General features: G+C 50.7%; 1 protein-coding gene across 1 annotated transcript; it reads right to left on the reverse strand.

Annotated features, from left to right (window-relative positions):
* Positions 1 to 1,135: 1,135 nt before the first annotated feature.
* On the reverse strand, positions 1,136 to 20,855 carry mvp (major vault protein). Its single transcript, XM_072442769.1, has 17 exons — positions 20,765 to 20,855; positions 16,956 to 17,142; positions 15,634 to 15,829; positions 15,431 to 15,554; positions 15,203 to 15,334; positions 15,036 to 15,130; positions 14,712 to 14,948; positions 14,241 to 14,366; positions 10,781 to 10,999; positions 10,309 to 10,544; positions 8,181 to 8,378; positions 7,542 to 7,686; positions 4,976 to 5,187; positions 4,174 to 4,290; positions 3,908 to 4,034; positions 2,611 to 2,799; positions 1,136 to 1,439 (listed from the first exon to the last, which is right to left on the reverse strand). The coding sequence occupies exons 2-17, from the start codon at positions 17,117 to 17,119 to the stop codon at positions 1,317 to 1,319; spliced, it is 2,640 nt and encodes an 879-aa protein (XP_072298870.1). The 5' UTR covers positions 17,120 to 17,142; positions 20,765 to 20,855; the 3' UTR covers positions 1,136 to 1,316.
* Between the last annotated feature and the right edge of the window lie 730 nt (positions 20,856 to 21,585).

A 21,585-nucleotide genomic window follows, 5' to 3' on the forward strand; every position in this document is an offset into this window, starting at 1 on the left:
TTTTTAATAAACAATAAAATGAGTTCTTCCCTGGAAATGAGATTGTTGCTTATTTTTTGTTGGAAACACTTAAAATTCTCACGATTTAGAGCCGAAGTCTGTTAAATGCTCTTTCCCCTGTCGCAGTGTAGAAAGTCCAACACTTCTGTAATAAAGACAGAAGTATTCGCTTTTACCTCACTTTAGGTTTCTTAAGCTGTTGGAGAGCGCCCTCTGGTGGGGAATGAAATATAGTACAATCAACACAATTCGACTAAACCAGGTCTAAACCACAAAACTGAGATTAAACTAGAACTAAACCAGGTCTAAACCACTAAACTGAGATTAAACTAGGACTAAACCAGGTCTAAACCACCAAATTGAGATTAAACTAAGACTAAACCAGGTATAAACCAATAAACTAGAACTAAACCAGGTCTAAACCACTAATCTGAGATTAAACAAGAACTAAACCAGGTCTAAACCACTAAACTGAGATTAAACTAGGACTAAACCAGGTATAAACCACTAAACTGAGATTAAACTAGGTCTAAACCAGGTATAAACCACTAAACTGAGACTAAACTAGGACTAAACCAGGTATAAACCACTAAACTGAGATTAAACTAGGACTAAACCAGGTACAAACCACTAAACTGAGATTAACCTAGGACTAAACCAGGTATAAACCACTAAACTGAGATTAAACTAGAACTAAACCAGGTCTAAACCACTAAACTAGAACTAAACCAGGTTTAACCACTAATCTGAGATTAAACTATAACTAAACCAGGTCCAAACCACTAAACTGAGATTAAACTAGAACTAAACCAGGTCTAAACCACTAAACTGAGATTAAACTAGAACTAAACCAGGTCTGAACCACTAAACTGAGATTAAACCAGGTCTAAACCACTAAACTGAGATTAAACTAGGACTAAACCAGGTCTGAACCAGAACTATATTTATTTGCTTTTATTTTAAAAACGCCAGGAGACCGAATAAGCAGCTCTTCATTTATTTAAGGCTTTTTGGGAAGAAAAAAAAAAAAAGAGTGCAACAAATGTAAACCAGTGAAACACAAATGTAAACTTTGGCTTGAGAAAGAGACAAGAACAAACTAAAGGTCATTGCACTACAACAACTTAAACTCAGATAAAAGATAAGGCATGTCGGATTTTTACTGATCTAAACGCGTCACCCGGAAGAAAAGTTAGAAACCCTGTCATTTTAACTTCATTTATTTACCATGCGAGGAATAAGCATGTTGGAATCTGTCAATGTGATGTCATTTCAGCTCCTTTAGATGTTCCTTTTAGCCCTGGCCTCCCGCTGGTCTACTCCTGGCCCTGTCCCGGCAGCGCCCCCAGCAGGCCGTTGGCGGTGGTGAACAGGTTGATGGGGGAAGATCCGTCTGTGATGAGAGTGGACTTCAGCCCCAGAGCCTGCAGCAGCTTCACCTGGAACACACATACTCTGAGCGTGAGCATCAGAGGAACTACAGCAGGGGTGTCAAACTCATTTGGGCCGCGGGCCGAATTTGGACGCTCAGGCTAGGTCGCGGGCCGAACATAACGTAAAACATAAAACAATTAAAAATATAAGAAATAAATAGCTTTATATAGCCTACGCTGTTTTGAAGCAATTACTCGATCGATTAAAAAAAATGACAAAATGTTTGTTCTCATAAACTGAAATGTATTTAGAAAAACAAGTGTCATTTCACCAACACTGTGCTTCAGTTTATGTACATTACAACTTCAGAGTTAATCTACAGTTCTACAGAGATAAACATTTGACTTTATAACAAAATAAACTTCTCAAGATCTAAAAAAACTTTTAAATGTACTAACTAACATTTCCACGTCTGTGTAGTTCTCTGTACACCTGAACTGACACACCACTAAACTTCTGCTCAAAAGTGCTTAAAGTGCACTTCTCCCTGAGCAGCTCACACAGCAGTGCAGCAGAGCCCCGTGGGGGAGGGGCGGCCACCTGCGGCATTGTGGGACGCGTAGTTTTAGCGATAATTTTTTTTAATGTTATTTTTCTATTATAAATTTGAAATGTTCGGCGGGCCGGATTAAAGCGTCTAGCGGCCGGATTTGGCCCGCGGGCCAGAGTTTGACACTTATGAACTACAGGGATCATGAAGCCTGTGGTATAAATAAAGTGACCTGAAGCTTCAGTCTTTGATCTTACACATGAACCTCACTCAGATACGTTTTGCCTTCTTGTTTTTCCTGGTTGGACATGAGGAGCAACTGTTTCCTAGCAACCACATTACAAACAAGGGCCAAGATCCATATAGATTACACAGTAGTTATGATTTGACAAACGATTGGTTGAAATGTGTGAACATTGTGTCCTTTAAATATAAAATGTCCTTGTATTGTTAATGGCACGTCGCATATTGATGACATCACAGAGGGAACTGTCATTTTTATCTTTCAGCATCATATGAGATGAGGCCAGAGGACCTTTAATGAACCGTAAACTAAACAGAAATGATCAACACTGAGCTCCAGGTCTTTTCTAAGGACACGTTTGGTGGAAAGTGTGAGATAAAGTCATGTCTCCAGTGCATCGCCATCTCTTCTAATAGTGATTCATTTTGTGATTGTGCTTCACCTGCAGCTCGGGCCCCGCCTTGGCCATCTCCCTGAGCGTGTCGGCCCCCAGGCTCTCCACCAGCCGACTGAACTTCAGACTCTCGATCTGGGACAGCTTCTCCTGCTTCTCCACCTCCAGATGGTCCATGTTCTTCTTGTAGCTCAGCTCCTGCTCTCGAGCCTGAGCCAAACGCTGCAGCTCCGCCTCCTGGAGGAGCACAGGGAGAGAGTGAGACATGTCCACAGAGTGAGAGAGTGAGACACGCCCACAGAGTGAGAGAGTGAGACACGCCCACAGAGTGAGAGAGTGAGACACGCCCACAGAGAGTGAGAGAGTGAGACACGCCCACAGAGTGAGAGAGTGAGACACACCTACAGAGAGAGAAAGTGAGACACGTCCACAGAGAGTGAGACACGTCCACAGAGAGTGAGAGAGTGAGACACGCCTACAGAGTGAGAGAGTGAGACACGCCTACAGAGTGAGAGAGTGAGACACGCCCACAGAGAGTGAGAGAGTGAGACACACCTACAGAGAGAGAGTGAGACACGTCCACAGAGAGTGAGACACGTCCACAGAGAGTGAGAGAGTGAGACACGCCTACAGAGTGAGAGAGTGAGACACGCCTACAGAGTGAGAGAGTGAGACACGCCCACAGAGTGAGAGTGAGACACGCCCACAGAGTGAGAGTGAGACACACCCACAGAGAGTGAGAGAGTGAGACACACCCACAGAGTGAGAGAGTGAGACCCCACGCCCACAGAGTGAGACACGTCCACAGAGAGTGAGACACACCCACAGAGAGTGAGAGAGTGAGACACGCCCACAGAGAGTGAGACGTGTCAACAGAGTGAGACATGCCCACAGAGAGCGAGAGAGTGAGACACGCCCACAGAGAGTGAGAGTGTGAGACAAGCCCACAGAGAGTGAGAGTGAGAGACAAGCCCACAGAGAGTGAGAGTGAGAGACAAGCCCACAGAGAGTGAGTGTGAGACACGGCCACAGCGAGAGAGAGGGAGACACGCCCACAGAGAGTGAGACACATCCACAGAGTGAGACACACAACACGTCTGCAAAAAGTGAGACAACCCCCTCAGAGAGTGAGACTGCTCCCGCAAAGAGTGAGACATGCCCGCAAAGAGTGAGACATGCCCGCAAAGAGTGAGACAACACCCAGCAGAGTTAGACAGCACGTCGTAAAGAGTGAGACAGCACACCAGCAAAAGTGAGACCAACACGCCAGCAGATAGTGAGACAACACGCCCGCAACAAGTGGGATGCAACATCACAGTCACATGTGGAGAAAACTGAGACTCACGGCCTCGATCCTCTGGGCCTCGGCCTTCAGCTTGGCCTCGTTCACAGCAGCTTCGCCCTGGATCCGAGCCGCCTCTGCCCTGGACTGAGCCTCAGCTTTGGCCGCTCCGGTGCTCTCCACCGCCGCACTGACCACACAACATCACTGTTACACACTCAATACTGGGAACATTAAAGGCCAGATTTGTCCCCGGTCCCGCTGTCCCCAAACCCCGTTTTCCAGTCCCCGGTCTGCCGGTCCCTGGTCCCCGGTCTCTGGTCTCTTACCTGAGGGCCTCCAGCTCTAATAGTTCCTTACGAGCTCTCTCAGCTGCTGCCTGGTCTGTGATCTTCTGACGGTCCAGTTTCCCTCTGGCCTCCTGCTCCAGACGCTCAGCCTCGTGACTGAAAGAACAAACTTATATTCAACTACGGCGCCCCTGTGCTGCTGGGGCGTCCACTGTGTGCTACTGCGGAGCCCCCTGTGCGCTGCTGCGGAGCCCCCTGCGCGCTGCTGGGGCACCCCCTGCGCGAAGGTGCGGAGCCCCCTGTGTGCTGCTAGGACGCCCCCTGTGTGCCCCCTGTGCTGCTGCTGCGGAGCCCCCTGTGTGCTGCTGGGACGCCCCCTGTGTGCTGCTGCTGCGCCCCCTGTGTGCTGCTGCTGCGCCCCCTGTGTGCTGCTGCGGAGCCCCCTGTGTGCTGCTGCGGCGCCCCCTGTGTGCTGCTGCGGCGCCCCCTGTGTGCTGCTGCGGCGCCCCCTGTGTGCTGCTGCGGCGCCCCCTGTGTGCTGCTGCGGAGCCCCCTGTGTGCTGCTGGGACGCCCCCTGTGTGCTGCTGGGACGCCCCCTGTGTGCTGCTGGGACGCCCCCTGTATGCTGCTGGGACGCCCCCTGTGTGCTGCTGGGACGCCCCCTGTGTGCTGCTGGGACGCCCCCTGTGTGCTGCTGGGACGCCCCCTGTGTGCTGCTGCGGCGCCCGCTGTGTGCTGCTGCGGCGCCCGCTGTGTGCTGCTGCGGCGCCCGCTGTGTGCTGCTGCGGCGCCCCCTGTGTGCTGCTGCTGCGCCCCCTGTGCAGCTGGCATACTGCTCACCGTGCCGTGGCCTCCTGGGAGTTGGTGGTGATCTCGATGGCGAGCTGCACACTCTTCTGCAGAGCGTCCCTCGTCCTCTGGTCCACAGGCTCTACAGACTGAATGTCCACGCTGGTGATGACCAAACGATTCTGATCAAACTCCAGAGAGCGACGGATGTTCACCTTCTCATCGAAGCCGAACACCGCAGAGCAGATGATCCGGTTTGAGTTCTGACGCAGAGAAAACAGTAAATCCTCTGCATGGTTTGGTGTGTAAAGTCAAGCGTTCTGTCCAGATCTCACGTGGGACTTCAAGATGCAGAGTTTGATAAATATCTTTTTACACAGTTCTTCAACACGCATTTGTTTTTTCAGTTACTTTTATGTTTAATATTCCATCGGAACGGTTTTAAGCACAAGAACCAGAGCCAGAACCAGCCTGGCACCATAGAACATCAAGTTAAAGCAGAATGTGCACAGGAAAAGGTCCCCATCCATCTTCTCCTCATCCTCCTCCTCTCTTCTCCTCCTCCTCTCTCCTCCTCCTCCTCCTCCTCCTCCTCCTCCTCCTCCTCATCCTTCTCCTCCTCACCCTTCTCCTTCTCCTCCTCCTCCTTCTCCTCCTCACCCTTCTCCTCCTCCTCCTCACCCTTCTCCTCACCCTTCTCCTCCTCCTTCTCCTCCTCACCCTTCTCCTCCTCCTTCTTCTCCTCCTCACCCTCCTTCTTCTCCTCCTCCTCCTCACCACCCTCCTTCTTCTCCTCCTCCTCCTCCTCACCACCCTCCTTCTCCTCACCACCATCCTTCTTCTCCTCCTCCTCCTCCTCACCACCATCCTTCTTCTCCTCCTCCTCCTCCTCCTCCCCCTCGTCCTTCTTCTCCTCCTCCTCCTCCCCCTCGTCCTTCTCCTCCTCCTCCTCCTCCCCCTCGTCCTTCTCCTCCTCCTCCTCCTCCTCCTCCCCCTCGTCCTCCTCGTCCTCCTCCTCCCCCTCGTCCTCCTCGTCCTCCTCCTCCCCCTCGTCCTCCTCCTCCCCCTCGTCCTCCTCGTCCTCCCCCTCCTCCCCCTCGTCCTCCTCCTCGTCCTCCTCCTCCTCCTCCCCCTCGTCCTCCTCCCCCTCGTCCTCCTCCTCCTCCCCCTCCTCCCCCTCGTCCTCCTCCTCCCCCCCTCCTCCTCTTCACCCTCCTCCTCCTCTTCACCCTCCTCCCCCTCCTCCTCCTCGTCCTCCCCCTCCTCCTCCCCCTCCCCCTCGTCCCCCTCCTCCTCCCCCTCCCCCTCGTCCTTCTTCTCCTCCCCCTCGTCCTCCTCCTCACCCTCGTCCTCCTCCCCCCCCTCCTCCTCCTCCTCCCCCTCCTCCTCCTCACCCTCGTCCTCCTCCTCTTCACCCTCCTCCTCCTCCTCTTCACCCTCCTCCTCCTCCTCTTCACCCTCCTCCTCCTCCTCCTCCTCCTCCTCCCCCTCGTCCTCCCCCTCCTCCTCGTCCTCCTCGTCCTCCCCCTCCTCCTCCTCGTCCTCCTCCTCCTCCCCCTCCTCGTCCTCCTCCTCCTCCTCCTCCCCCTCCTCGTCCTCCTCCTCCTCCTCCCCCCCTCGTCCTCCTCCTCCCCCTCCTCGTCCTCCTCCTCCTCCTCCCCCCCTCGTCCTCCTCCTCTTCACCCTCCTCCCCCTCCTCCTCCTCGTCCTCCCCCTCCTCCTCCCCCTCCCCCTCGTCCCCCTCCTCCTCCCCCTCCCCCTCGTCCTCCTCCTCCTCCTCCTCCCCCCCCCTCGTCCTCCTTCTCCTCCCCCTCGTCCTCCTCCTCACCCTCGTCCTCCTCCCCCCCCTCGTCCTCCTCCTCCCCCTCGTCCTCCTCACCCTCGTCCTCCTCCTCCCCCTCCTCCTCCTCCTCTTCACCCTCCTCCTCCTCCTCTTCACCCTCCTCCTCCCCCTCCTCCTCCTCCTCCTCCTCCTCCCCCTCGTCCTCCCCCTCCTCCTCCTCCTCCCCCTCCTCCTCCTCCGCCTCGTCCTCCTCCTCCTCCTCCCCCTCCTCGTCCTCCTCCTCCTCCTCCTCCCCCTCCTCGTCCTCCTCCTCCCCCTCCTCGTCCTCCTCCTCCCCCTCCTCATCCTCCTCCTCCTCCTCCCCCTCCTCGTCCTCCTCCTCCTCCTCCTCCCCCCCTCCTCCTCCTCCTCCCCCCCCTCCTCGTCCTCCTCCTCCTCCTCCCCCCCTCGTCCTCCTCCTCCTCCTCCTCGCCCTCCTCCTCCTCCTCCTCGCCCTCCTCCTCGCCCTCCTCCTCCTCCTCCTCCTCGCCCTCCTCGCCCTCCTCCTCCTCGCCCTCCTCCTCCTCGCCCTCGTCCTCCTCACCCTCGTCCTCCTCACCCTCGTCCTCCTCACCCTCGTCCTCCTCACCCTCGTCCTCCTCCTCCTCACCCTCGTCCTCCTCCTCCTCACCCTCGTCCTCCTCCTCCTCACCCTCGTCCTCCTCCTCACCCTCGTCCTCCTCCTCACCCTCGTCCTCCTCCTCACCCTCGTCCTCCTCCTCACCCTCGTCCTCCTCTTCACCCTCGTCCTCCTCCTCACCCTCGTCCTCCTCCTCACCCTCCACCTCCTCTCACCTTGTGGAAGTCGTCAAACTGCACGGAGGCCACAGCTCCTCTGATCTTGGAGGCGATGGCTTTACAGGCGTCGCCCACAAAGTCCGGGACGGAGAATAGAGCGGCCGCGTGCTCCGCGCTCACCGGGGTCTTTACGTCAAAGTACCTGCAAACAAGCACATGTGACAGACTCTACCAAAGAACTCACACTCCAACACAACATGGAGCTGGGACTGGGGCACTACAGGTTACCATGGCAACGGGAGCTCTAGATATAATTATAACCCATTTGTTATGCCAAGTTGCACTAGTATCACTCGTATGATCAGTGCGTGATGACACTGGGAGAGCATGGGGGGAGCGTGGAGGAGAGTGGGGGAGCCTGGGGGAGCATGAAGGGCGTGGGGGAGCGTGGAGGAGAGTGGGGGAGCCTGGAGGAGCCTGGAGGAGCCTGGGGGAGCGTGGGGGAGCCTGCGTGTTGCCGACCCTTGGTCTAAGGACATAGGACGTTGGGACATTGCCCCATTGTCTTTATGAACATTGTTTAATCTGTTTTTCACTGTCGCCCTTCAGGGCAACTGCTGTTGTGACTTTGGGCATTACAAAAAAATATAAATGGAATTGAATTGAAGTAGTACTGTAGTACTAAGTGTGACGTACCAGTTGTACGAGAGCTGCAGCTGCAGGCGGGCATGGTCAGCAGTTTCTATGGTGATGATGTCGGTGCAGAAGTCTGGTCCAAGCAGCAGACACACAGCTTTGATCACGTTCGCTCGCTTCGGTTTGTCTCCAGAGAGAGAGAGAACTGTGAACTGTTCATCAGGACCAAGCATGACGAGCTCCGGACCAAACACCACCCTGAAACATATAATAACAGCCTGAAACATATAATAACAGCCTGAAACATATAATAACAGCCTGAAACATATAATAACAGCCTGAAACATGCAATAACAGCCTGAAACATGCAATAACAGCCTGAAACATGTAATAACAGCCTGAAACATGCAATAACAGCCTGAAACATGTAATAACAGCCTGAAACATGTAATAACAGCCTGAAACATGCAATAACAGCCTGAAACATGTAATAAGATAAGATATTCCTTTATTGTAACAGCCTGAAACATGCAATAACAGCCTGAAACATGCAATAACAGCCTGAAACATGTAATAAGATAAGATAAGATATTCCTTTATTGTAACAGCCTGAAACATGCAATAACAGCCTGAAACATGCAATAACAGCCTGAAACATGCAATAACAGCCTGAAACATGCAATAACAGCCTGAAACATGTAATGACACACCCTGCAACATGCAATAACAGCCTGAAACACGCAATAACAGCCTGAAACATGCAATAACAGCCTGAAACATGTAATAACACACCCTGCAACATGCAATAACAGCCTGAAACATGTAACAACAGCCTGAAACATCTAATAACAGCCTGAAACATGTAATAACACACCCTGCAACATGCAATAACAGCCTGAAACATGTAATAACAGCCTGAAACATGCAATAACAGCCTGAAACATGTAATGACACACCCTGCAACATGCAATAACAGCCTGAAACACGCAATAACAGCCTGAAACACGCAATAACAGCCTGAAACATGCAATAACAGCCTTAAAAAAAAAGCAATAACAGCCTGAAACATGTAATAACACACCCTGCAACATGCAATAACAGCCTGAAACATGTAATAACAGCCTGAAACATGTAACAACAGCCTGAAACATCTAATAACAGCCTGAAACATGTAATAACACACCCTGCAACATGCAATAACAGCCTGAAACATGTAATAACAGCCTGAAACATGTAATAACAGCCTGTAACATGTAATAACAGCCTGAAACATGCAATAACAGCCTGAAACATGTAACAACAGCCTGAAACATGTATAACAGCCTGAAACATGTATAACAGCCTGAAACATGTAATAACACACCCTAGAGTCGCACCGCCACGACTCTGCCCCGGACTCTAGCACCGCCCCGGACTCTAGCACCGCCCCGGACTCTAGCACCGCCCCGGACTCTAGCACCGCCCCGGACTCTAGCACCGCCCCGGACTCTAGCACCGCCCCGGACTCTAGCACCGCCACGGACTCGAGCACCGCCCCGGACTCGAGCACCGCCCCGGACTCGAGCACCGCCCCGGACTCGAGCACCGACCCGACTCCACGACTCGAGCACCGACCCGACAGCACGACTCGAGCACCACCACGACTCGAGCACCACCACGACTCGAGCACCACCACGACTCCACGACTCGAGCACCACCGCACCGCCCCGGACTCGAGCACCGCCACGGACTCGAGCACCGCCACGGACTCGAGCACCGCCACGGACTCGAGCACCGCCACGGACTCGAGCACCACCACGGACTCCACGACTCGAGCACCACCACGACTCGAGCACCACCACGACTCGAGCACCACCACGACTCGAGCACCACCACGACTCGAGCACCACCACGACTCGAGCACCGCCCCGGACTCGAGCACCACCACGACTCCACCATTCAAGCACCACCACGACTCCACGACTCGAGCACCACCACGACTCGAGCACCACCACGACTCCACGACTCGAGCACCTCCACGACTCCACGACTCGAGCACCTCCACGACTCGAGCACCACCACGACTCGAGCACCACCACGACTCGAGCACCACCACGACTCGAGCACCACCACGACTCGAGCACCACCACGACTCGAGCACGACTTTAACAAAACCTCAGCCTAACTTGGTCCCGTTGATGTGACTGACCGTGCCTTCTTCTCTCTGTAGTCGTACACCTGCACCGCAGCGTTGTGTGGGACTCTGTACGACACCACGTGGGTCTTGTCTCGGGGTCTGGGGTCCGTAGTTTGATTCCGGTCGGACCGATCTGCCAAAGGGTCGAGAGGAGACGCCAACAGCGCCTCCACGTTCGTCGGCAGGTCCTTCTGCCACAGCTCCTCGTCCTGAGTCAGCATGTACGTGTGTCCAATCACCGCTCGCACCTGAGGGGAGAGAGAGAGAGAGGCCCAAGGGCACAATGTCAGAGAGAGAGAGAGAGAGGCCCAAGGGCACAATGTCAGAGAGAGAGAGAGGCCCAAGGGCACAATGTCAGAGAGAGAGAGAGAGGCCCAAGGGCACAATGTCAGAGAGAAAGAGAGAGGCCCAAGGGCACAATGTCAGAGATAGAAGCCCAAGGGCACAACGTCAGAGAACAGTGATGCAGAGGGGGAGGACTCACTTTCCCGGTCTTGATGTCCCTGACGTAGATTCCTTCGTTCTCGTCCAGAGGAATGGCCTGACGCCGCACTAACACCGCCACAGCAGCAGGGGGCACATACTCGATGGGCCCGCGGAGCATCCAGCGGTCTCCGGGGCGACGCAGAACTCCCGCACGGCGTCTGCGCTTGGCGGCGTTCTCGTCCTCCTCGTCATAATCCTCCTCCTCCAACGGCTCCAGCTATCGCCACCAGGGGGCAGCACACACCATCAGGCATTTTACATATCGTGTTGTATTATTACCGTTCTAAGGGTTAAACCAGGACCAGACAAAGATTCAATTACAGTAAAAGCTTTTCAATTTCAAAACCCGTTCCAACAGTGTTTCCTCACTCAGAGTTGTATTTTGAGGCTCAAGTGTTTTCACCTACCCCCTAGCTCCGCCCACATCCCTGTACCTGTGATTCTTTGAGAATTGTCGTTTTCCTAAAAACACGTAAATAAAAATGTCCTGGTTGTTACAGTGAAATACCACCATGAAGAGGTGGGGCTTATCACTGTGAAGAGGCGGGGCTTATTAGTTCAGGTAAAGGATCTTTGGTTTATATTATTGAGCAATTTAAATGTAAAATAATGTAAAATAAGAGTTGGCGTTGCTTCTGAGCCTCACGAGTCTCAGCCACAGAAGTGAAATCTGGAAGACGAACTAAAGATGGCGTCATGTTTGTTTCAATGGTCTGTGCTCGGTGGCACCCGACTCCGCCCTCTGTGACGACAGAAAAGTGACACAAAAGTGATAAATCAAACAAACCGCACCGAGGTCGAGTCAATTAGACCCAGACCCGGCTCCACAGCCGGACCAGGAAGAGTTGGACTGAGCATTCACAACTAGCCAAACCAACCAGACAATCTGAGCAAACGGATCCAGATTCAAATCAAAAGTATATTGTGAAAGAACGAAAAGGCTGAACCAGGTCTGACCCAGGACTAAGTGTTCTAACCCTCTCTCTCTGTGTTAAGGTGGATTTACTGTAGCTCAGACATGGCTTTGTGGGTTGGACCTGTTTGAACGGGACTCTCCACGTGCCGATCCGCCCCAGCGCGCAAAGATAAGTAAGGTTACACCGTTCTTCATTATCCTCGTCCTGCTTTGGCTGCGGAGTGTTCAAGGTGTATCCGATGCCCTGATTTATCACACAAACGGAAACACGTCTTGGACAAACACATTTTTCTTTGCTGCACCTTCTGTCACTCTCCGAGCTCATTAATCAAAGAACAAACTGTGGGAACGAACAGAACACTGCACCAACACGAGGCAACCCAGACCCGGGTCCCAGACCTGGGCCGGACCAGGGACCCGGATCATCCCAGACCTGGGCCGGACCAGGGACCCGGATCCCAGACCTGGGCCGGACCAGGGAGCCAGACCTGGGTCAGACCAGGGAGCCAGAACCGGGTCCCAGAACCGGGTCCCAAACGTGGGCTGGACCCGGTTAGCCACGTTTCGATTGGCCCTGATCCCGCCCCAGACCGGGTCACTTCAGTGCGCTGGCACAGACGGGTTCATGTTGCCTGTGTGTCCGCTCAGGGCCAAATTCCATATCATGGAGCAGAGTCTTTTTAATAATAACCAGTTGGACAATCTAAACCATCATACGGGTGTTTAACGCCTGTAATTACATTACACACCGCTTGGCCCATAGGCTTTATTGAACAGGAGAGCGTGGAATGGGGATGAGAGAAGGGAGGACATGCAGAAAACTGACAGTTGTGACTCGAATTCACGACACTGCAGCGAGCTGCACACGGAGCCTGGCATATTATAGTCTTCACCACTCCACCACCGGCGGGTTTTCGCTTTTCAACGTCAAGGGAGCGTCTCCAAGATTTTAAGCAAGAAACACAGGAAAAGGATGTGTCAAAATAAACAGATGCTCTTTCCTAAAACATGTAAAAACATGTTTCACATGATCAGAGCGTCCAGGACCTAAGACAAGTTTATCATCAAACTGGAGAAATATAAAAATTTTACAAAGACAACTTGGAATTTTGAATCCCTGGAGAGATCGACGCCCGGGGCATTCGGATGCTAATAAGGCACTCAAGGAGGAGAGAGAGTGAGCCAAGATACAATAGGAGACTAATAGCCTATTAAAAAAGACTGATAGTAAACAAAGGTTAGTTTAGTTTCTGGTGAAAGCAAAAACACATTTTATCAGGAGGTCCCGCCCAGTGGGCAGGGCCTACTCAGAGTAGGATAAATATCTGAGTTTCCTGTCTTGATTCGCAGATTGAGAATGACTCTCGGATGAGAGTCGAAACGTTTTGTTTTTCCTAAAAAACAGAGTCCAGATGATACAACTGAATCTTTTTCTACAACACTTTATCCAACCAACATTTAATATGTAAGAAATATGAAACAGTTTTGTGTAAATGTGTAGATCCACAGACGGACATAGCAGAGCCTCTGGTGTAGATCGTCTGCAGTTTTGCGTACATCACGTGCTGCTGTAGCTCCTGGTGTAAAGTATCATGTTTTCTTCATAAATCTAATCTAAATCCTCCTGAATGATACTTTTTTTTTAATCCTGAGGCCGATCTCAGTGATTCATAAAAAGACGTTTAGTAATTCGAAGTTTGTGTGTGTGTGAGGGGTGTGGCTAAAGCTAGCGTGCACAGGAACAGTTTTGCCTCATTTCTTTGACTTCTCTGCATGTGAGGGGTGTGGCTAAAGCTAGCGTGCACAGGAACAGTTTTGCCTCATTTCTTTGACTTCTCTGCATGTGAGGGGCGTGGCTAAAGCCTCTACGCCACGTTTGAACCTCTCTTTATGTCACGCTTTGGCTTTGGATCATGTCAGACGCATTATGACCTGGAAATATCAGATTGTGGCTCTTGACAAAGCGAGTGCCGTGCGGCCATAAACAGGAAGCAGCTGTTGCTAACGCCCCTTGCTAGCTTTATGTTGCTAAGGCTCAAAATAAGTTGCGTTCCCACTTGACCAGTTTAGTCCGGCTAATCCGGCAATTTCACAAGTGGAACAAGTTGGAGTAAACTGATCCGGGGCGGCCCCGGACTAAAATGCAAGTGGGAACGCAGCTATTCAAGTATAACTTTAGCTAGTTCCTCTCATGGTCGGACTTCTCAAACTAAGAGGTACAGTTCATTTTGAGCAGTGGAAACACCACAGAACCGCAACGCTCCCATGGAAACGCGGCTAAAGGGAAACAGTGGAAACGTGGCTTTTGAGACCTGGTCTAGTCCTGGTTTAGCCCCGTCTTGTCCTGGTCTTGTCCTGGTCTTGTCCTGGTCTTGTCCTGGTCTTGTCCTGGTCTTGTCCTGGTCTTGTCCTGGTCTTGTCCTGGTCTTGTCCTGGTCTTGTCCTGGTCTTGTCCTGGTCTTGTCCTGGTCTTGTCCTGGTCTTGTCCTGGTCTTGTCCTGGTCTTGTCCTGGTCTTGTCCTGGTCTTGTCCTGGTCCTTACCGGGTCTTCGTCCATGAAAGCCTCCACAGCTCTCAGCACCAGCCCTTCATCCTCAGAAAGAACAAAGACGTCCTGGATCCCGTTCTCCAGACGTTCTCCAGGCCGAAGGAAGAAGGACCTCTCGCCCTGAAGGAGAACATGGTCAGAAGAACATGGTCAGAGGAGAACCAGAGAGGGGCCAGTTATGGGGAATTGAATGAAATGTAAAGAAAAGCAGCAGAGACAGAGAGCTAGTATTCAACCAACAGAAAAGACACAGTTCATATCAAAAAGACGAATATCAGAAAATAGAAAAAGCCACACAGGGACTTCTCAAGGGGTTCTTGTGAGGGGGGCTAAGCATCAAAAGACTCAAACTTATTATTGTCATGTTGTTTATTAAGTTACATATAATTGTTCCTGAATCCTGTTTAAAGCCGTGTTGAGACGAGGTCATTAGTGAAGTGTAAACTGTGTAGACCAGGACCTCACCTTCACCACCTTCTTCTGTCCGAGCTGGAGTTTTCCGTCCTCGCCCACTGGGTCCAGGATGATGCAGTACTGTCGGCTGCTCAGCGTGGTTACCGTGACGACGCCCACCACTTCCTCCGACACCGACGGCACATGAGCCTCGCGGTCTGCCATTGTCACCAGCCACTCCTCGCCCGTACGCCGCTCTCGCCCCCCCGCATCCTTAAAGGACCGGAGCGCACGTACGTGCAGCGCCCTCTGCAGGAGGCAAGAGGAACACACAGACCGGGCTCAGACCGGGCTCAGACCGGGCTCAGACCGGGCTCAGACCGGGCTCAGACTCACCTTGTCCGTGAGGATAAAAGCGTTGACGATGTCGAGGACTTCCTCATGAGCTCCAGGGAGATACGCCCCAACTTTGCACACAAGCCACTCCTCTCCTGCAGGATACAAACACAGGCTTAATCAGCTGATATACAGAGTATTCTTGGCGTGTTCTTGGCGTGTTTTACCTGTTACTCTCTTGACTCCACCCCGGTCCAGTCCTTCTTTGCGTGCCCTCAGTCTGATGGCCTGGTTCTCGCGGATCACGGTGGCTTTGATGGTCTCCAGAACCACAACCTCCTTGCGGGGAATGTAGGTCCCTGTAGCAAAAAGACCGGCTCAGAACCAGGACAGAACCAGGACTAAATAAGGAACTAAACCTGGTCTAAACCCGGTCTAAACCAGTAGTCTCAGACCTGGTCCCTCGAACAGCCACTCGTCTCCGGCCGTCCTCTTGGTTCCGCTGGAGTCGGTGAAGTCGAGCAGAGCCTGGAGCCTCAGGGCCGTGTCAGGGAACACGATCTGCAGCGGCGTCACGTCCTGCACAGAGACACATGGGTCAGATGCCCTCCCACTGCGGTGTGTCAGATGCCCTCCCACTGATGATGGCGCTTCATACCTGCTGCACCTCCTCCCCCGGGTACAGGGGGAACGGGTCCTGGGTGAGGCGGATCTCCTGGTCAGCGTGTCTCAGCTTGGCCTGTCCTGATTGGTCAAACTGCGCCTGGCCGTTGTCGTCACGAGCGACGGGGTTCAACACGATGCAGTAGTGACGCGGAGGCACCATGACCATCCGCACGGGGGAAAAGAGCACCCTAAAGAGAGACAAACACAAATATAACACCTACACTGAGGGAAAGAGCGCCCTAAAGAGAGACTAACACAAATATAACACCTACACAGAGGGAAAGAGCACCCTAAAGAGAGACTAACACAAATATAACACCTACACAGAGGGAAAGAGCTCCCTAAAGAGAGACTAACACAAATATAACACCTACACAGAGGGAAAGAGCACCCTAAAGAGAGACTAACACAAATATAACACCTACACAGAGGGAAAGAGCTCCCTAAAGAGAGACTAACACAAATATAACACCTACACAGAGGGAAAGAGCACCCTAAAGAGAGACTAACACAAATATAACACCTACACAGAGGGAAAGAGCTCCCTAAAGAGAGACTAACACAAATATAACACCTACACAGAGGGAAAGAGCGCCCTAAAGAGAGACTAACACAAATATAACACCTACACAGAGGGAAAGAGCACCCTAAAGAGAGACTAACACAAATATAACACCTACACAGAGGGAAAGAGCTCCCTAAAGAGAGACTAACACAAATATAACACCTACACAGAGGGAAAGAGCTCCCTAAAGAGAGACTAACACAAATATAACACCTACACAGAGGGAAAGAGCACCCTAAAGAGAGACTAACACAAATATAACACCTACACAGAGGGAAAGAGCACCCTAAAGAGAGACTAACACAAATATAACACCTACACAGAGGGAGAAAGAGCTCCCTAAAGAGAGACTAACACAAATATAACACCTACACAGAGGGAAAGAGCTCCCTAAAGAGAGACTAACACAAATATAACACCTACACAGAGGGAAAGAGCACCCTAAAGAGAGACTAACACAAATATAACACCTACACAGAGGGAGAAAGAGCTCCCTAAAGAGAGACTAACACAAATATAACCCGGGTCTTAGGGTCGGATCCGGCCCGGGTCTTAGGGTCGGGTCCGGCCCAGGTCTTAGGGTCGGGTCCGGCCCGGCCCGGCCCGGGTCTTAGGGTCGGGTCGGGCCCGGCCCGGGTCTTAGGGTCGGGTCGGGCCCGGGTCTTAGGGTCGGGTCGGGCCCGGCCCGGGTCTTAGGGTCGGGTCCGGCCCGGGTCTTAGGGTCGGGTCCGGCCCGGGTCTTGGCCTACCTCTCATTGTCCTGTCGGATGTAGGTGAGCGGGCCGATCTCCACACGGGCGATGTTGGTGTTCTGGTCCAGGACGTGGATGTAGTGATGAGGAGGAATCCTGATGATGGAGGCGTCCACAGGAAACTCCATTTCAGGAACACGAGGACCAGACTTCCTAGACATGTTCTAGTCTCACTATAAAAGGTCTGGAACAAAACAGAACACTAACATGAGAACCAGACTTCGTAGACATGTTCTAGTCTCACTCTAAAGGTCTGGAACAGAACGAGAACACGATTCGCTGGCTAAGATAGAAGAACGACAACAACAACTCTACAACAACACCAAATATGTATATATTAGGCGGCGCAAGGCCCCTGGAAAGTCGGACCGACCTGGCGAAGAAGAAGAAGAAGAATAAGAGTCGGTTCTGCGCCTGGTGGGACAGGAGATGACAGAGGGGAGTGGATCGATGGTCAGTAGCGTTCTGGACGGCGAGGAGGAGCAGCCTTTTCTGGCTGTTGGTGCCCGGAAACGTAAAATGTCCCTTAGCTCGTCCGAGGGTTCTGGAAGTGAGCAGCAGGATGAAGCCGCTATTGTCGGGGTTGAGAGCAAAGTGTGTAAGGTGATCATAAAGCTTGCACAGGATAATGCGTCCTTTAAGGAGAGGAATCCGTTTGCATTGGCCAAGAGTCTATAGAAGGCTATGGGAGTGGTCAAGGAGTTGAGAGTCCGTGGAGATTGCTGCTGGTTATGTGCAAAGACGCGGCTCAGCGAAGGAAAGCAATTGGGAGTAAAAGTCTGCTCACAGCCTGGTTTACGGCGCACTGCGTTAAAAGTGCCGCTTTATTTTGTAAAAGCGTTGGAAAATACGTCTTCTGTCCTCGCCCAATCTAGTAGATGCACGGCTGCCAAGCAACGACAACATTGGAAGTATCAAAGTCTTAAGAATGAAGACTAAAGAATAAAGCCTAAAGAATAAAGTCTGGCGGTAATGTAACACTTGGATACAAACCGCCATAAAACAACACGAGGACCAGACAGAAATTTGAATTTTCAAGCCAAATTAAATTAAACCTGGCTCTGTCCAATTTTCAAATTTTTAAATGTCCCAAATAATGAGACATTTTGATCTCTTTTACACATTAAACGCCTCATTTGTATACAAACAGTTTTTGGGGGTGGGAGGGTGGGTTAAGAGCAGGCTTTTGGATAGGATTTGAAAACTACTTTCTACTTTTTCCCAAGGAGGTTTTTTGTAGTTTTTCCTGGCTGAGAAGGAGGGTCTAAGGACAGAGGACTCTGGGACATCGTCCCTCGCCACCACAGACATTGTTTGATTCATTTTTTACTGTCGCCCTCAGAGGCAACTGTTGTTGTGATTTTGGGCGTTACAAAAACAAATTGAATTGAATTGAAAAACACCCCGTACGGGGGCCGACTAGGCAAAATACGAGTAGCTTCGGCATTCTCCGGAGTACTCAAAAAATGTGTGCTCGCGCTCGATATGGAAAGCCAATATGATCACACTCGTATCGCGGCGTATTTTCCAACGCTTTTACAAAATAAAGCAGCGCTTTTAACGCCGTCTGATATTACGCCGTGCGCCGTAAACCAGCGCCGTAATTTGCGCCAGACGGCGTTCGGGTAAATCCAGCTCCCCTTACTTTCTGTGAAATTCTGTCAAAGTGCGTGAATAAACGAGTAGCTTCGGCAAACGAGTAGCTTTGCATTCTCCGGATCACGGATCAGCACCCAATCAGAGCCAAGCACACAAATTTCGTCGACAAATCAGCGAGCAGCTCGATTTAAAGATAATATTCTCTTTTTTTCTAAGATTTATTAATAAAATGACCCGTCCCTGCACTCGAAAATGCCCGTCCACATTTCAAAATACCCCGTCCAAAATACGGGAAGACGGTCCCCTATTTAAAAGCCTGGTCGAGAGAGCAGAGACAACAAGAGATGCTGGGATTGGCCTGTATAAATAGGGGTTCTGGGTTATTAGAGGTGTGGTTAAAGAGTGGAGGCGTGGTTGCTGTAGGAGTAAGAGGTTGAGGCGTGGTCCAGCTCCCGCCGAACCCCAGTTAACGATCAACAGTTTGCTGCATGTCCTTCCCGCTCCCTACTCCCCACCGCACTGTCCCGCCCATTAAAGCCACCGGGACAAACTGTGGACGGAAAACTGTAAAAGCGAGCGACGGCGCGAGTGCGTTTCTGTCGGAGCGGGGCGAGGCTCAAGTGCACTCTGGGTAAACTCTGAGGAATGAGACACTCCCGTAACACGCCTCATCCTCCTCGTGTGGTCGATGAGTTCTTTTTCAAAATAACACACTAACATGTCGCGTGAAGCCCGTATTACAGGTTCTCATGTTTTTCTAACCATGATGTCGTTCAGTCGTCGTGAATAACGATCGTCGTCTTCAGAAACTGCAACTTGACAGATGGAAAAACGGTTTGACAAATAAAAACAGACGATCACAGGAAGTGGAGCAGAGTTCTACGGCGGAATACCTCTGTGATATCAAAAAGCGCCATTCCACCGAAAATGCAGAGAAAATGTGCGACTCGCGATAGTGATGGTTTCTAGACTCTGAAACGCCAAAATTGTCTTCATTCAGCTGCAGAATTTTGCAGTAAAGTTTGAGGCTGGAAAATTGGTGCATTGAACATTTAAATGAACACTGCAAAATACTGTGAGTGAAAGTGACAATAGAAGAGTAAAAAGTTCGAAACAACAAATTCTCCGGCAATTTTAAAATTGTCCATGATCATTGGAGACATCGAACTGAAGCAAACGTTTCTAAAACAACCGAAGCGATCAACAAAACGACAGGAGGAAAACTACTGAACTTTGAGACTTTTAAAGAACCAGATAAAAGGTGTAAATATGTGACTGAAGCTTCGAGGGAGAATTTTTTTTAAAAAATGAATTAATTATTGATAAAAATCAGAAACAGTTGATATTTTCGTTGAATAATGCCATGTTTGACATAAAAGCTGTTCTTTTGCGTTTTAAAGTTGGAGTTTAAATAATCGAGATCTACAATTATTTTTTGTCAAATAGTTGATAAATTGTTACAGCCCAAAAGAATAATTATAATGTGAGTTTTATTTTAGCAGAATTTTGAGAACATTTCACAAACACAAAAGGAAAATGTTAATTATAGGTTTTAAGACACATGACTACTACAACCACTACAAATAACTATTAACTTATAACTACTACTAACTAGTAACTACTACTACTATTGTTCATTTGTACTTTCTGTGATCGTTATAAACAAGAGTTTTAGATTTGAAACGTCTGTTTCAAATGAAGAAACATGCAGCGTCATTCATCAGTGCGCATGCGCAGTGCTTTGAAGCATAATTGCATGATTAAATGTTAAATATTATTATTAAAGAGAATGAGGGAAAAGAAGCTTGTCTCGCAAACGATGTTTCGTGCGTTGAAGCGTTTGTTCTTTTCCTTTGAACTTACAGAAACATTTAAAGCAGGTTTAAGTGGATTAGTTTAGTAAATATGTGATAAACAAATAAATACATGTGATAAACTAAAGTACATTTCAGACTGGGTTCTTTGCATCGACACCAGAAATATGGAAATGTCACAGAAACGACAAAGTACATGTTTTTAATGTGAAGACGTAAAACAAACGCACGGAAGTGTTTTATAACTTAAGAAAACACAGTTTTATTAATTTGTGTGAAAACAAACATCGACTTTACAATGAACAAAGTAAAATGTTTGAGACGCGGAAGAGAAAAGGAGAAAAGGAGCGGCTCGGACTTTAAACTGCGCCAGACACAAAGTGCGGACTTTACCTGAGCTCGTGCGCAGAGGCTCGTGCAGCGGCAGCTCCGGGCTCGGGTCTGGGCTCGGGTTCGGGACAGGTTCAGGGTCTAGACCGGGACCGGCTCTGGTTCGGGTTTCGGGACGGAGCTGTGCGTCTCTGGCGTCAGGGGGCGTGGTGTCCCGGAACAGACAACGTGATTTCTCTCTTATGACGCAGAATGGACATGCGCATGTGTCAGGCGTGTGTGTGTGTGTGTGTGTGTGTGTGTGTGTGTGTGTGTCAGGCGCGCGTGTCTATGTGTCAGGCGCGTGTGTGTGTCTCAGGCGCGTGTGTGTGTCAAGCGCGCGTGTGCGTGTCGGGTGCGTGCGCAGCATGGTTCTTCTTCGTTTTGTCTTAAGACAGTGGCACTTCCGTCCTCTACTGTCCGCGCAAAGACATGAACCATGACATGAACTGTAGATGTTTGTTGTTGAGGACACGTGATTCTCGAGGTTGTTTCCATACTCAAACCTCTCAGAGCTCTGAACAAAGCTTTATGAAAGGCAAATAAATCAAATTTTCATAGAACATTGTCTTCATCTTGTCATTTTTGTTCCTGTTCCAGGTGCAGGTGACTGAGCCTCTCCCAGTGACTTTGGGCCTGGGAAACGCACTACGCCCTCGACGCGCGTTTACTATAGACTTTGAATGTAAACTGGACGCTTCGGGCGCGGCGGTGTGGACGGGCCTTTAGGCAAGTTCATCATGGACACAAACGTTCACTCTCACATTCACTCTAATGTTCACTCTCACATTTACTCTCATATTCACTCTCACGTTCACTCTCAAGTTCACTCTCACGTTCACTCT

Source organism: Eucyclogobius newberryi, unplaced genomic scaffold (genome assembly GCF_026437365.1).
Source record: "Eucyclogobius newberryi isolate DKJ021-1_F unplaced genomic scaffold, fEucNew1.0.hap1 SCAF_13, whole genome shotgun sequence".
In the NCBI taxonomy this organism is placed as follows: domain Eukaryota; kingdom Metazoa; phylum Chordata; class Actinopteri; order Gobiiformes; family Gobiidae; genus Eucyclogobius; species Eucyclogobius newberryi.